General features: G+C 43.8%; 1 protein-coding gene across 4 annotated transcripts in view; it reads right to left on the bottom strand.

Moving 5' to 3' along the window:
* ica1 (islet cell autoantigen 1) overlaps positions 1-15,661 on the bottom strand; it is a 164,663-nt gene that overhangs the window by 130,886 nt on the left and 18,116 nt on the right. For all 4 annotated transcript variants that reach the window (XM_068004038.1, XM_068004052.1, XM_068004031.1 and 1 more), the window contains exon 4: positions 4,316-4,388. In XM_068004038.1, coding sequence (XP_067860139.1) covers positions 4,316-4,388 — 73 coding nt within the window. The remainder of the gene's footprint in view (positions 1-4,315; positions 4,389-15,661) is intronic.

Genomic DNA, 15,661 nt, shown 5'->3' with positions numbered 1-15,661 from the left:
GGTCCCTTCGGAATGCTGAAAGTGGAGGGGAGGAGATGTGTTTGGTGGTGGCATCGTGCTGGAAGTGGCGGAGGATGATCTGTTGAATGTGGAGGTTGGTGGGTGGAAGATGAGGACAAGGGGGAACCTATCATGGTTTGGGAAGGGAGGGGAAGGGGTGAGGGAAATGGGATGGACATGGTCGAGGGCCCTGTCAACCACAGTGGAGGGGAATCGTTGGTTGAGGAAAAAGGAAGACATATCAGAAGGACTGTTGTGGAAGCTGGCATCGTCACAACAGATGAGACAGATGGAGAAACTGGCTGAATGGAATAGGGTCCTTACAGAAAGCGAGGTGGGGGGAAATGTAATCAAGGTAGCTGTGGGAGCCGGTGGGCTTATAATAGATATTGGTGGACAGCCTATCCCCAAAAATAGAGAAGTCGAGTAAGGGAAGGTAAGAGTCGGAGATGGACTAAGTGAAGGCAGGGGAAGGAAATTGGAAACAAAGTTGATGAAATTTTCCAGTTCGGGGCGGGAGCAGGAAGCGGCACCAATACAATCATCAATGTACCGGAAAAAGAGGTGAGGGAGGGGAACTGAGTAGGTCTGTAATAAAGAATGTTCCACATATCCCACAAAAAAGCAGGCAAAGCTAGGACCCATACGTGTTCTCATAGTGACACCAGAATTCCTAATGAGTGATACGGTGAGAAGCACAACACACAATAAAGTGTACCAAACCACAGCATGCGCTCACACCATATCCCGTCGAACGGTGCTTTCACCAGTTGCAGGCATAGAGCTTCAGCTGACAGTTTCAATGTAAAGAAAGAAGTTGCATTTATATATCGCCTTTCATATATTCAGGATATCCCAAAGTGCTTCACAGCCAATAGATTACTTTTTAAGCATAGCCGTTGTGGTTATTTTTTTTTTATTCGTTCACGGGATATGGGCGTCGCTGGCGAGGCCAGCATTTATTGCCCATCCCTAATTGCCCTCGAGAAGGTGGTGGTGAGCCGCCTTCTTGAACCGCTGCAGTCCGTGTGGTGACGGTTCTCCCACAGTGCTGTTAGGAAGGGAGTTCCAGGATTTTGACCCAGCGACAATGAAGGAACGGCGATATATTTCCAAGTCGGGATGTTGTGTGACTTGGAGGGGAACGTGTAGGTGGTGTTGTGCCCATGCGCCTGCTGCTCTTGTCCTTCTAGGTGGTAGAGGTCGCGGGTTTGGGAGGTGCTGTCGAAGAAGCCTTGGCGAGTTGCTGCAGTGCATCCTGTGGATGGTGCACACTGCAGCCATAGTGCGCCGGTGGTGAAGGGAGAGAATGTTTAGGGTGGTGGATGGGGTGCCAATCAAGCGGGCTGCTTTATCTTGGATGGTGTCGAGCTTCTTGAGTGTTGTTGGAGCTGCACTCATCCAGGCAAGTGGAGAGTATTCCATCACACTCCTGACTTGTGCCTTGTAGATGGTGGAAAGGCTTTGGGGAGTCAGGAGGTGAGTCACTCGCCACAGAATACCCAGCCTCTGACCTGCTCTCGTAGCCACAGTATTTATATGGCTGGTCCAGTTAAGTTTCTGGTCAATGGTGACCCCCAGGATGTTGATGGTAATGCCGTTGAATGTCAAGGGGAGGTGGTCATTGCCTGGCACTTATCTGGCGTGAATGTTACTTGCCACTTATGAGCCCAAGCCTGGATGTTGTCCAGGTCTTGCTGCATGCGGGCTCGGACTGCTTCATTATCTGAGGGGTTGCGAATGGAACTGAACACTGTGCAGTCATCAGCGAACATCCCATTTCTGACCTTATGATGGAGGGAAGGTCATTGCTGAAGCAGCTGAAGATGGTTGGGCCTAGGACACTGCCCTGAGGAACTCCTGCAGCAATGCCCTGGGGCTGAGATGATTGGCCTCCAACAACCACTACCATCTTCCTTTGTGCTAGGTATGACTCCAGCCACTGGAGAGTTTTCCCCCTGATTCCCATTGACTTCAATTTTACTAGGGCTCCTTGGTGCTACACTCGGTCAAATGCTGCCGTGATGTCAAGGGCAGTCACTCTCACCTCACCTCTGGAATTCAGCTCTTTTGTCCATGTTTGGACCAAGGCTGTAATGAGGTCTGGAGCCGAGTGGTCCTGGCGGAACCCAAACTGAGCATCGGTGAGCAGGTTATTGGTGAGTAAGTGCCGCTTGATAGCACTGTCGACGACACCTTCCATCACTTTGCTGATGATTGAGAGTAGACTGATGGGGCGGTAATTGGCCGGATTGGATTTGTCCTGCTTTTTGTGGACAGGACAAATCCAATCTGGGCAACCATGTAACCAATTTGCTCACAGCAAGGTCCCACAAACAGCAATGAGATGAATAGCCAGTTAATATGTTTTAGTGATGTTGGTTGGCACCAAACCCTGGATATATATGAGTGACAATTCTCATAACCAGCCTTCAGATAACACTTTTTACCAACTATCGCCCTACAGGTTTCTTTATTAGTGATATGTTAGATACATATTTTCAGATAATTGAAAGAGCTATGCAGGACAGCTTGGAATGTGCCAGTCACCTTGAGGTTCAAATGTCCAAGTCCAGTGCCTTGTACTAGGCTTAAATGTCACAAATTGCTTAATATAGGCCCTTACGTGAGTGTTTTGAAAAAAAGAGACCTGCCTACCATGAGGGTGACTCCCTCTCTGGGTGTTAAAAGACTTAAACCCTCATTCCTTACAACCGCTTCCACTTTTTTCCACAAAGCCACCTTACAGAATGCTTGGGAACTTAGACTGGAGGAAGCCTTTCCAGTGCACATCTAGGAGTCCTGAGCTGGGAAGCGGAACTGTTAAATGCCACAACTTCAACTCATTGGGACATTTAATTTTTCTTATCCTTCTTTGGTGACAACAAAGTGCCTTTCGCCCATTCTCAGGACCAGTCCTGAAAATGTGCAGAACATAATCCTGGCAGTTATGCTGGGATCGCGCCTGCTGCTGCCCTCCAGTGCTTGGTCAGTGAGAGGACATCACACTTGCATGAGGTCAGAAGCCATATATGCATCACGAGAGCCTGCCTGTTTCAAGCTGTCGGAAACTCTGGCACCTGGCCGCCACTGACTCTGGCGCCAGGCCTCTCCCAAAGGCCCCTCACAGTCCTTCGTACCCTCCATGAGACCCCATTCGGCCCTCTTCAGTGTCTTCAGTGAGGAACTGGGGAACAAAATTGGGACAAAAAGAAATGATCTGATTATCTAGTAAAGTATTGACTATTCTAATATCACTTTAAAGCAACTGTACACAAACCATTGGTTATAGTGTTAGTCATGATGGTGTAACAAAATTATATGGGATCTTGTGGCTTTAAAGGTATAATCCATTTGAACTAATTACAGAGTATGGGTTGGATTTTCCTCCGCTATCCCATCACAAAACTGGCAGAATAGCAGCAGAAGCAGTGGAGAAAACAAAAGGGGGCCTATTGCTGTATCCTGCCCTAACTTTATATTTTCTTCCCCCCGCTGGGATTGCCACTGGCCGCCCTTCCCAAACTGTTGCATGTAAATACCAGTGGCAAGGTAGGGCCCAGGTTCCCAGCCCATTTCCCTCCTATTTTCCCCTCTTACCACTCGACCAAAGGACTTCCGGGGCGATCCGGTAGGTGGTCTTGGGCTAGCAGTGGGAAGGCCACAAAGCCCCTGGATGGAGGAAGAAGCCCGATTAGTGGCCTCTTTTTCCATTTCGCCTCTAACTATCACCTCTTGAAGGCCTCAGTGTCAGCAGAGGTCATCAGTAAAAAATTGGATCTAGTTTTCAGGGCTCTTCTGCCCTTTTGAGTGGCCTCCCGCTCTTCTGGTGCTGCAGTGGTGGTCCCGCAGAATACTCCATCCTTGCAGTGGATGGCTCCTACTTGCTGGTAGGGATATGACGGGAGCCCACTCTGCACACTTAATAACCCCAACCTAGGAAAATGGGTCCAGGACTATGAGTAGGAAGAGGAGAATCCATGCCTTTATCTCCAAATCCAAATTTTGAGATTAGACAAAATATACATTAGTCAAAAGGAGTTGAGATACGGATTAGTCATGATCGAATTGAATGACGGAACAGACTCGAAGGGCAGAATGGCCTACTCTTGTTCCTATTAAATTTGTTTCTAAATTACTGCTTATATTGAATTATAATTTTAATTACTAATTTTGCAATTTTTTTTTGTACGATCTCCCTGTAATATTCAGTTCTAAATTTATGACAAAGTACAAATAGTAAAATAAATGGACACCAATGTATGGAAAATATTCAGTTAAATATTGTGTACAGAACAGTAAATAAAATACATACAACAAATCCGTTTCTGGTACTGTTCAATAACCTTCAAAAGTTCCATACACGTTCTCTGGATGGAATGGAATACCTAAACAAAATTCGAAAAACAAACAGGATTAAAGTAATCGCATATGATGAGGAAATAACATTAAGCAGAGGGCCTTACCAGGAGACTTTGCAAGGGATAATAGGTGCCAGGTTTGCTACTAGGATGCCCAACAGTTGCAGTAATGCTGGTTGGTCACTAGGGCCAATACCTTCAAACGTCCATATTGGCGACTTGGAGTATCAAAATCAAATTACTATCATTGTCTACAGAGTAATGACGAAACCAGATGGCTGTAAATCTGCCATTAGTCCCACCCCAAGTGTATTAGGCTTAAAGGTGTGCACTGTGCTTGTCTGGATGTTTTAACCCGTGCTCTGAGTGAATCCTGTTGTGAAACTTTTAAAATCAGAATTGCAGTCACTTTTGAGATAGACCTCAAGGTAATTTTTATTGAATTAGTAGTCACTTTTCCCCAAATGAAAAAGGCATATCTAGATATAAAAACAGTACATCCAGTGCAGACATCACACTCCAGATGGCTACATTTATAAACAAAAGAGAAAAAAAAAGTAGTCAGTCCATTGTGGTACCTATTAGCTGGAAAATTAACAAGAACATTCTAATGTGCAAATTTCCCCCACAAAAAGCAATTAATCATAAGTTATTCCCAGTCTGCCTTTATTTACCTTTGTAGGGTAAAAGGGATAAGCCAGTTAAATACAGCTGTAGCTTAGCGACAGAATAATATTGTCCTCCCATCATTATAAAGAGCACATCATCCAATTTACCATGAGCAATTCCACAGGTGATGTGCTAATATATTTTCTCCTGCAGGGAGAATGTCCATGGGGTTTCTCCCACTCATCTGCCCTAACGTCGGTGGAAGAGCTGCAGAAATCCTGGTAAACAGTGTTTATGCTATTTTTCTGCAGTATCCACGCCTCTTCCATTGAAGTTACAGCGGACGATCTGGGGAACCCCAGGGGAAATTCACCCCAGCAAATCAGAAGTTAAGCTGTTTTATGGTCCCCATAAATTTGGCAGTGGGGCTCACCCTTGCGCAGACTGTCCCACTGCTAAATTGATATGCTTAGCACCTGTTTTACACACAAAAAACGGATGCAATACTTATCAATTTCTATTCCACAGCCTTTTCCAAATATTTGTTTGCATTGTTGGACTACTAAGGCATTTTGATGAATAGAACCGGTGAAAGGCATTGAAATTTCATCAGTTATTAGTGGAAATAGATAAAATTATGCCCCTATGGATTTTTTAAATTTATGAATGGGATGGGAACCCGAGAGGAGATTCAGAAGGGAGAGTAACAAAGCTGGAAATGGAAGGCAGAAAAGTAGTAAGTGAAATTGGAAGGCAGCGGAAACAAAGGCCAGCAGCAAATAAGGTCAAAATAGGAAAGAATGTTAAAAAGACAAAATTAAAGGCACTTTATCTGAATGCATGTAGCATTCACAAGGTAGATGAATTGACGGCATGAATAGAAATGGGTATGATCTAATTGCCATTACGGAGACATGGCTGGGAACTGAAGATTCAAGGATATTCGACATTTAGGAAGGACAGGCAAAAAGGAAAAGGAGGTGGGGTACCGCTGTTAATAAAGGATGAGATCAGTACAAAAGTGAGAAAGGATCTTGGCTCAGAATCTCAAGATGCAGAATCAGTCTGGGTGAAGCTAAGAAACAGCAAGAGGCAGAAAACATTGATGGGAGTTGTTTATAGGCCACCAAACAGTAGTGGTAATGTAGGGCACGGTATGAAGCAGGAAATCAGAAGTGCATGTAACAAGGGTAATACAGTAATGATGGGGGACTTTAATCTACATAAAAATTGGGCAAAGCAAATTAGCACTAATACTGTGGAGGACGAATTCCTGGAATGTATACGAGATGGTTTTCTAGATCAGTATGTTGAGGAACCAACTAGGGAACAGACTATTTTAGATCTAGCAGTGTGCAATGAGAAAGGGTTAATTAATAATCTTGTTGTAAAGGAGCCCTTAGGGAAGAGTGACCATAATATGATAGAATTCTTCATTAAGTTTGAAAGTGATGTAGTTCAATCCAAAACTAGGATCTTAAATCTAAACAAAGGAAATTACAAAGGTATGAGGCGCAAGTTGGCTGTGGTTGATTGGGGAATTACATTAAAAGGTATGATGGTAGACAGGCAATGGCTAGCATTTAAAGAATTAATACATAATTTGCAACAAATATATATTCCTTTAAGGCACAAAAACCCAACACGAAAAGTGGTCCAACCGTGGCTAACAAGAGAGATTTAAAGGTAGTATTAAATCAAAGAAAGAGGCATATAAAGTTGCCAGAAAAAGCAGTAAGCCTGAGTATTGGGAGCATTTTAGAATTCAGCAAAGGAGGACCAAGAAATTGATAAAGAAAGAGAAAATAGAATATGAGAGTAAACTAGCGAGAAACATAAAAACGGACTATAAAAGCTTCTATAGGTATGGAAAAAGGGAAAGTTTGGCCAAGGCTCTTACAGAGACGGGAGAATTTATAATGGGGAATAAGGAAATGGCAGAGAAATTAAACAAATACTTTGTATCTGTCTTCACAGATGACGACACAAAAAACCTCCCAGAAATACTAGAGAACCAAGGGTCTGGTGAGAATGAGGAACTGAAAGAAATCAGTATTAGTAAAAAAAAAGTACTAGAGAAATTAATGGGACTGAAAGTCGATAAATCCCAAGGACCTGATGATCTACATCCCAGGGTTTTGAAAGAGGTGGCTATAGAGATAGTGGATGTATTGGTTGTCACCTTCCAAAATTCTATAGATTCTGGAACGGTTCCTGCAGATTGGATGGTAGCAAATGTAACCCCACTATTTAAGAAAGGAGGGAGAGAGAAAACAGGGAACTACAGACCTGTTAGCCTGACATCAGTAGTAGGGAAAATGCTAGAATCTATTATGAAGGATGTGATAACAGGATACTTAAAAAATAATAATAGAATTTGGCAGAATCAACGTGGATTTATGAAAGGAAACCATGTTTGACAAACCGATTGGAGTTCTTTGAGATGTAACTAGTAGAATAGATAAGGAGGAACCAGTGGATGTGGTGTATTTGGATTTTCAGAAGGCTTTCGATAAGGTCCCACACATGAGGTTGGTGAACAAAGTTAGAGCACATGGAATTGGGGGTAATATACTGGCATGGATTGAGAATTGGTTAACAGTCTGAAAACAGAGAGTAGCAATAAATGGGTCTTTTTCAGGCTGGCAGATTGTGACTAGTGGGGTACCGCAGGGATTGGTGCTTGGGCCTGATCTAAATCAATGATTTGGATGAGGGGACCAAATGTAATATTTCCAAGTTTGCTGATGACACAAAACTAGGTGGGAATGTGAGTTGTGAGGAGGGTGCAAAGAGGCTTCAAGGGGATATGGACAGGCTAAGTTAATGCGCAAGAACATGGCAGATGGAATATAGAATCATAGAAGTTTACAACATGGAAACAGGCCCTTTGGCCCAACAAGTCCATGTCGCCCAGTTTATACCACTAAGCTAGTCCCAATTGCCTGCACTTGGCCCATATCCCTCTATACCCATCTTACCCATGTAACTGTCCAAATGCTTTTTAAAAGACAAAATTGTACCCGCCTCTACTACTGCCTCTGGAAGCTCGTTCCAGACACTCACCACCCTTTGAGTGAAAAAATTGCCCCTCTGGATCCTTTTGTATCTCTCCCCTCTCACCTTAAATCTATGTCCCCTCGTTATAGACTCCCCTACCTTTGGGAAAGGATTTTGACTATCTACCTTATCTATGCCCCTCATTATTTTATAGACTTCTATAAGATCACCCCTAAACCCCCTACTCTCCAGAGAAAAAAGTCTCAGTCTATCCAACCTCTCCCTATAAGTCAAACCATCAAGTCCAGGTAGCATCCTAGTAAATCTTTTCTGCACTCTTTCTAGTTTAATAATATCCTTTCTATAATAGGGTGACCAGAACTGTACACAGTATTCCAAGAATGTGGAAAAATGTGAAGTTATCCACTTTGGTAGGAAAAACAGAAATGCAGAGTATTTTTTAAATGGTGAGATTAGGAAATGTTGATGTTCAAAGGGACTTGGGTGTCCTTGTACATGAGTCACTGAAAGCTAACATGCAGGTGCAGCAAGCAATTAGGAAGGCAAATGGTATGTTGGCCTTTATTACAAGAGGATTTGAGTACAGGAGCAAAGATGTCTTACTGCAATTATTTAGGGCCTTGGTGAGACCGCACCTGGAGTATTGTGTACAATTTTGGTCTCCTTACCTAAGAAAGGATATACTTGCCATAGAGGGAGTGCAACCAGACTGATTCCTGGGATGGCGGGATTGTCGTATGAGGAGAGATTGAGTAGACTAGGCCTGTATTCTCTAGAGTTCAGAAGAATGAGAGGTGATCTCTTTGAAACATACAAAATTCTTATAGGGCTCGACAGGGTAGATGCAGGGAGGATGTTTCCCCTGGCTGGGTTGTCTAGAACCAGGGGTCACGGTCTCAGAATAAGGGGTAGGCCATTTCGGACTGAGATGAGGAGAAATTTCTTCATTCAGAGGGTGGTGAATCTTTGGAATTTTCTACCCCAGAGGGCTGTGGAGGCTCAGTCATTGAGTACATTCAAAACAGAGATCGATAGATTTCTAGATATTAAAGGGATGGTGCAGGATAATGGCGGTGAGGTAGAAAATCAGCCATAATCTTGTTGAACGGCAGAGCAGGCTCGAGGGGCTGGATGGCCTACTCCTGCTCCTATTTCTTATGTTCTTATGAAGAGTGTTAAGAAGGCTTTGACACAGCATGTCATACAATTCTTGGTATTAGTGCAATCTTATCATAGTGTACCAGATCAGAAATGTGGCATTATTACAGTCTATTATTATTGTGCATAAAAAAAAACTGGCAATAGTGTTGTGATTTTCCAGCATGCTCCATAAAAAAGCAATTTTAGGAGGAAAGCATCCCAAGGATTTACACCTACGCATGGATATCTTTTTTTTATTGTAGATAAATTACATACATTCATTTCATGTTGACAACATTTCACTGTGCAATTGCAGAAGAAGTCTACTAGCTATGGCTCTGTGGTGATCAGGAACATTTTGAGAGTACCACAAGACTGTACATTTGTTTATTGTTGCACTGTCAATCATAAATGTAATTGTTCGATAAGTCTGTATTAGAATTGTTGACATGCTGCAACTAGTGTTCTTTAAAGTAATACTGGGAGATGACTGTGCCTGATTTCCGACAGGAAACTGGCTTCCCCATAACAGCTGGTGAAAACGATGGAGTATTTGAGTATTTGGGAGCCAAAACTCCATGGCCATTTCAGTGGACTCTCTGCCCTAACCTTGGCGGGAGTCTGCTAGAATCGCTGTAAACTTTGCTGGGACCTGGATATGTTGGGACTCAGCAACAGGGCAAAGTTTCTGGAATGGCCTTGTAAGGCTGGACCATCCCTACAAGTCCGTCAATGTAAGGAGGTGGGACGGGGGGGGGGGACGGGGGGGGGGGGGGGGGTGGTTGTTAACGACGACTGCCTAAGCCGTGAGTTCCTGTATTCTGGCCTTCAGTTAAGATCCAGCGTAGCATTAACAGAGGCACACCTAGTCTCATTGGGTATATCTTGCCAACAGTGGAAGGGGGATTTACCTTAAATTGAGGCCTGGATGCCCAAACATCAGGGACGTAAATTTTTAAAAAATCTTTAAAGTGGCCCCGTAACACTGGGAGCTGATGGAGGCAGTATCTTTGCCTTTCTGGGTGGGGGGCGGGGCAATTGGCAACATTCCTCATCCTGGCAAACTTCAGTCAGAGTTTCTGGCCTCTTTAGCAGATGTGCTCCTAATCAGCTAAACATTTGATCATCCTGTTTCCATGAGCCTTGGCAGGGTCAGTGGCAAAGTTTACTGACAGACAGAATTCTGGCTAGGTGCTGGGGAATTTCTGGGCCCATATATCAATTTCTGCATTGCAGCAGGATTCCCTGGAGTTTTATAATCACCAAAGGTTGATTGCAATGACTATTCAGGCAGTTGCTGACCACAATTACGGTTTCTGGGATCAGTACGTTAGTTGTAAATCCATATGTGCTGGCAAACTCATCCTTATATATACTGGACGCAGTCTGAACATTGGTTGAGGCTTCTACTATGGATCTGTATGGCATGGAGTGCCAGTGCATCCACTGTGACTCTGACTTCTGAAATCATTCTCTGACAACAGCCACCTTACCTCAGAGAAGTAATGTGACAACTGAGCATGACTGACTAGCAGAATGAAAGCATGCTGAAGATGTCCTTTTTGGCAGAATGATATAATAATGAAAATTGTATTTTTGTGAATGATTGCTGCTGTTTGGGAGAGGGGAATACAAGAAAACAAGAGAAATTGGGTAAGGGGGAAGGGTGAGGGGGCAGGGGAAGAAAAGGTGGGTATGGGAGAAAGCAAGAGAGGGAACATTGGGGTGAAGGGAAGTGGAGAAAGCTGTAGAGAAAAATGGAGGATAAAGGTAAGGGGTTTGAAGAGACATTATGGGTTGGTAGAAACATGAAAGTGCAATGAAACAGTGATTCAGTTGCTGATGCCTTGTGTGCTGCCAGATCCTGGGATCCTACGTCGCCACCCACCGTTTCCCCCCCCCCCCCCCACCAAAGTAATGCAAGACCCCAAACCACACTCCACATTGATTGCACAGCTAAAGGAACCAACATACTCTGACTCACCATCAACAAATCCATGGGTAATGTACTAATAATATATTAAATCTTGCGTCTAATATGCATTTTCTCTTCAGTCACCCGTAAGTACTTCCTCCTGTCACACTATTTCTGTCATGGCTAGATATCTCATTTCTACCTTACTTTTATACTTACCTGTCTTTTATACTTGGCGTCCATTGAGTTCTCTCAGCTACATTTCCCAATGTATGTGGCACTGTGCAAAAAAGAGGGTGTTCCTCAAATATAGGTTCAGTGGTAGATAGATATTAGTATCAGAATAGGGTGAGGATGGTTTAAAAAAAACAGGTTGTATAAGCACAAATAGACCATGAGATTAGGACTGCATAAAACAATATAATGGCTTCTATAAGTACATTGGAGTAAGCATAGAGCCAAAGAAGGGATCTTTGAAAGGCAGTGATGAGGATGAGGACAACCAGGCAATGATGGATATCCTGCTCAATTTCTTTGTATTGGTGAAGAAGCTGATAACACTATCCCAGAAGTGAGGGTTGATTTTCTGGGAAGTGAGGAGGAAATTTTAAAGGCAGCGAGTCGATATTCTGTGGCAGAGTTAAGACCATTAGGCACGGGGAGGATGGCTGCTATTCGAACTTCCTGATTTTTGGTGCTGGAAATAAGACGCTGCTGCAGTGCCATCAAGTGGCCACTGTCTGGAAATGCTGGACGTCTCACAAAAGTTGGTTTACGATGTCAAGTTTTGGATTCCTAACTAACATTATGATGGCAGATTTAAGACCACGTCTCCGACCCCACCTGTGTTGATTTTCTGAAAGATCTATCCATTTAGTCCCCATCTATTCTGCTGCCCTTTCTGAATAGACTTTTAAATTTTTCTTTTTCAGTATCTATCCACTTCACTTTTAAAAGGTTTTATGTATTCTGCTCCCAACTCTATTTTTGATAGGGCACATCGGCCTAGAAATTGGTTCGTTTTTGTTTATGAAATCAATGTGATGAAAATCGGACAGCTCTGCTAGATTACCGCCCAGGGGGGTTAAGGTGTAAATTACCCCTTACATAAGTCAACAAACTCAATAATAGTGCACAAAAATGTCCACTCTTGCACTCCTGGTACACAACAAGAGTGCATATCAGGAAATTGCCCATCCCAAACCATGATTTTCTGTCCCCTAATTTTACAAAGAATAACATTTAAGCCAAACTATTTGAAAGTAGGAACATAAAGAAAGGAAATAAAACAGAAAATGCTGGAAACACTCAACAGGTCAGACGGTACCTGTGGAGAGAGAAACAGACTTAATGTTTCAGGTCGATGATCTTTCATTATTGACCTGAAACGTTAACTCTGTTTCTCTCTCCACAGATGGGGTGATCTGCTGAGTATTTCCAGCATTTTTTGTTTCTATTTCAGATTTCTAGCATCCGCAGTATTTTGCTTTGGACGTAGAAAAAGGAACTAGTTGTTGATGAGGAAAGTGATGGGCGAAAGCGAACCTGAGGGCACATATAGGGGGCTGTTTGGGGGAAGGCTGAAGGATAGGAGCAGGGTGGGGTGTTAGGACCTAATGGTTCAAAAGAGGCCAATGGCAATTTGGGTCCCATTCTCCTGGGCCCTCTGCCCCACAGGCTGTTAGAGCCTGCTCCATGATATGCTGCCAGATCCCAACAACCCACAATAATTTGCCTCTCCAAAGCTCAAAAACCCCTTCCTCAGTCTTGCTGGCCTCTGTGATCCCCTCCCCAGACTTCCACTCCTAGATCCCAGGATTCCTACTCGGTGCTTACAAATCCCTAGGACGCACATCCAGGGCTCTCTGATCCCAGAACCGCCCCCAATTCTCCCAGGTCTCGAGACCCTCTCAGTCTTCCTAGTCCCTGTCCCAGAGTTCCTAGAATCCTGAGATCCCAATCCCTGTATTCCCAGACCCTGGGATTCCCTCCTCAAAATACTGCTATACCCTGAAATTCCATCAGAGTACTGCCAGACCCTGGACCCTATTCCCAGTGTTCCTAGGTCCCACAGGTACCCCAATGTTGACAAGTCAGTGTCTCTGGTAATTCTATGGAGTCATAGAATTTAATAGCACAGAACGTGACTATTTGGCCTTTTATGTCTGTGCCCACTCTCTAAAAGAGCTAACCGGTTAGTCTCATTCCCCTGCCCTTTCCCAAATCCCTTTCAAATTTTTCCTGATTTATTTTTATGAAAACCTCTCATAATATTGAATACCTGTACTACTTGGCATAACATTAGCATTCTTATAAAACCTCTGACTTACTGTGAACAATGACACAGAAGATGTGCTAGGTATATTAAAATTTATGCATTTCCTGTTGCCACACTTTCTTACTTCTTGTGTCACAAGATTTTGTTACACCTTGTGATAATTGATAACACTTGAAATAATGCCTGCTTATATTACTTTCAATGGGTGACGATATAACAATTGCTCAAACTACCATTAAACTTACCTCCAGTATGCCCACCATAGGCAGCGACGTTGCGCCTCTAAAACTGCAACTCCCAGATATGTCCATATCCAGCAGCATATTTTCTAATTCAACTTTCCTGCCACCAAGGGTATGGTACAAATTTTATTTCCATTCCCTATTTTTTTTTCTTTCTAACATTTATCTTTTCCCCTTTCAGTGTCCCCTCTATCTGCTTGCCTCACCTGACTCCACACTTTTGGGCCTATGATCTTCCCCATCTCAGGCACCTTGTTTCCTCACAGCAAGAAACCACAAGTTGTTCCCATCTTGCTCATAACGCCCACATTCACCCATCTACTGCCGCTTTTCCTTATCGCCCATATCATGGGCTAGTTTCATGTCAGGGCTCAGACTACTAGTCTCTGATCTCGGTGCCCCATTCTTCACTGGAAACTGGTAAGGTTATAGTTGTGTCTCAGGATTTCATTAATATTTTCACGTTCAAGATGGGTTAATTCATTCTCACTTCAAAACATAAACCTAAATCTACTTTCCAATGTTACCAATGAAATCTCAATTGGATATACCCATTAAAGCTTGTGCTACAATTCTCAACAAGATTCAATTCTTTAGCTGAAAACAAAAAGTTCATTACTGCCCTTTGCAATTGCATAATATATTAAAAATAGACAGTCAGGAAAATATTACAGTTGAACACTGCCACTTATTAAATTCTACTTCAAATTCAATTTACTACTCGTTAACTAAATGGTTTCCAAATACAAAACTGCATTTTCAAATTAAAACTAAATGATTCAGTCAACCGATATTTTAGATCATGCAAACATTGAACCATTACCATTTCTCCCAATCCCTTCTTGGAAAGTGCACTCATAAAACCCTTAACCCTCCCCAATACCCACAACCCCAAGACAAATTTTTCACCCCCTCAACTGCCCACTACCTCACAGTCCCCTCAACTACTCATTACACCTATACCACCACAATCTGTAACCTCATGGCCCGGCATATTCCTCACTCTACCATTACCAACAAGCCAGGGGATCAACCCTGGTTCAATGAGGAGTGCAGAAGAGCATGCCAGGAGCAGCACCAGGCGTACCTAAAAATGAGGTACCAACCTGGTGAAGCTACAACTCAGGACTACATGCATGCTAAACAGCGGAAGCAACATGCTATAGACAGAGCTAAGCGATTCCACAACCAACGGATCAGATCAAAGCTCTGCAGTCCTGCCACATCCAGTCGTGAATGGTGGTGGACAATTAAACAACTAACGGGAGGAGGAGGCTCTGCAAACATCCCCATTCTCAATGATGGCGGAGTCCAGCACGTGAGTGCAAAAGACAAGGCTGAAGCGTTTGCAACCATCTTCAGCCAGAAGTGCCGAGTGGATGATCCATCTCAGCCTCCTCCCGATATCCCCACCATCACGGAAGCCAGTCTTCGGCCAATTCGATTCACTCCACGTGATATCAAGAAACGGCTGAGTGCACTGGATACAGCAAAGGCTATGGGCCCCGACAACATCCCAGCTGTAGTGCTGAAGTCTTGTGCTCCAGAACTAGCTGCGCCTCTAGCCAAGCTGTTCCAGTACAGCTACAACACTGGCATCTACCCGACAATGTGGAAAATTGCCCAGGTATGTCCTGTCCACAAAAAGCAGGACAAATCCAATCCGGCCAATTACCGCCCCATCAGTCTACTCTCAATCATCAGCAAAGTGATGGAAGGTGTCGTCGACAGTGCTATCAAGCGGCACTTACTCACCAATAACCTGCTCACCGATGCTCAGTTTGGGTTCCGCCAGGACCACTCGGCTCCAGACCTCATTACAGCCTTGGTCCAAACATGGACAAAAGAGCTGAATTCCAGAGGTGAGGTGAGAGTGACTGCCCTTGACATCAAGGCAGCATTTGACCGAGTGTGGCACCAAGGAGCCCTAGTAAAATTTAAGTCAATGGGAATCGGGGGGAAAACTCTCCAGTGGCTGGAGTCATACCTAGCACAAAGGAAGATGGTAGTGGTTGTTGGAGGCCAATCATCTCAGCCCCAGGGCATTGCTGCAGGAGTTCCTCAGGGCAGTGTCCTAGGCCCAACCATCTTCAGC

Source organism: Heptranchias perlo, chromosome 2, assembly GCF_035084215.1.
Source record: "Heptranchias perlo isolate sHepPer1 chromosome 2, sHepPer1.hap1, whole genome shotgun sequence".
Taxonomy (NCBI): domain Eukaryota; kingdom Metazoa; phylum Chordata; class Chondrichthyes; order Hexanchiformes; family Hexanchidae; genus Heptranchias; species Heptranchias perlo.
The sequence above is the reverse complement of the archived record's forward strand: the minus strand, read 5'-3'. Positions and strand labels throughout refer to the sequence as shown.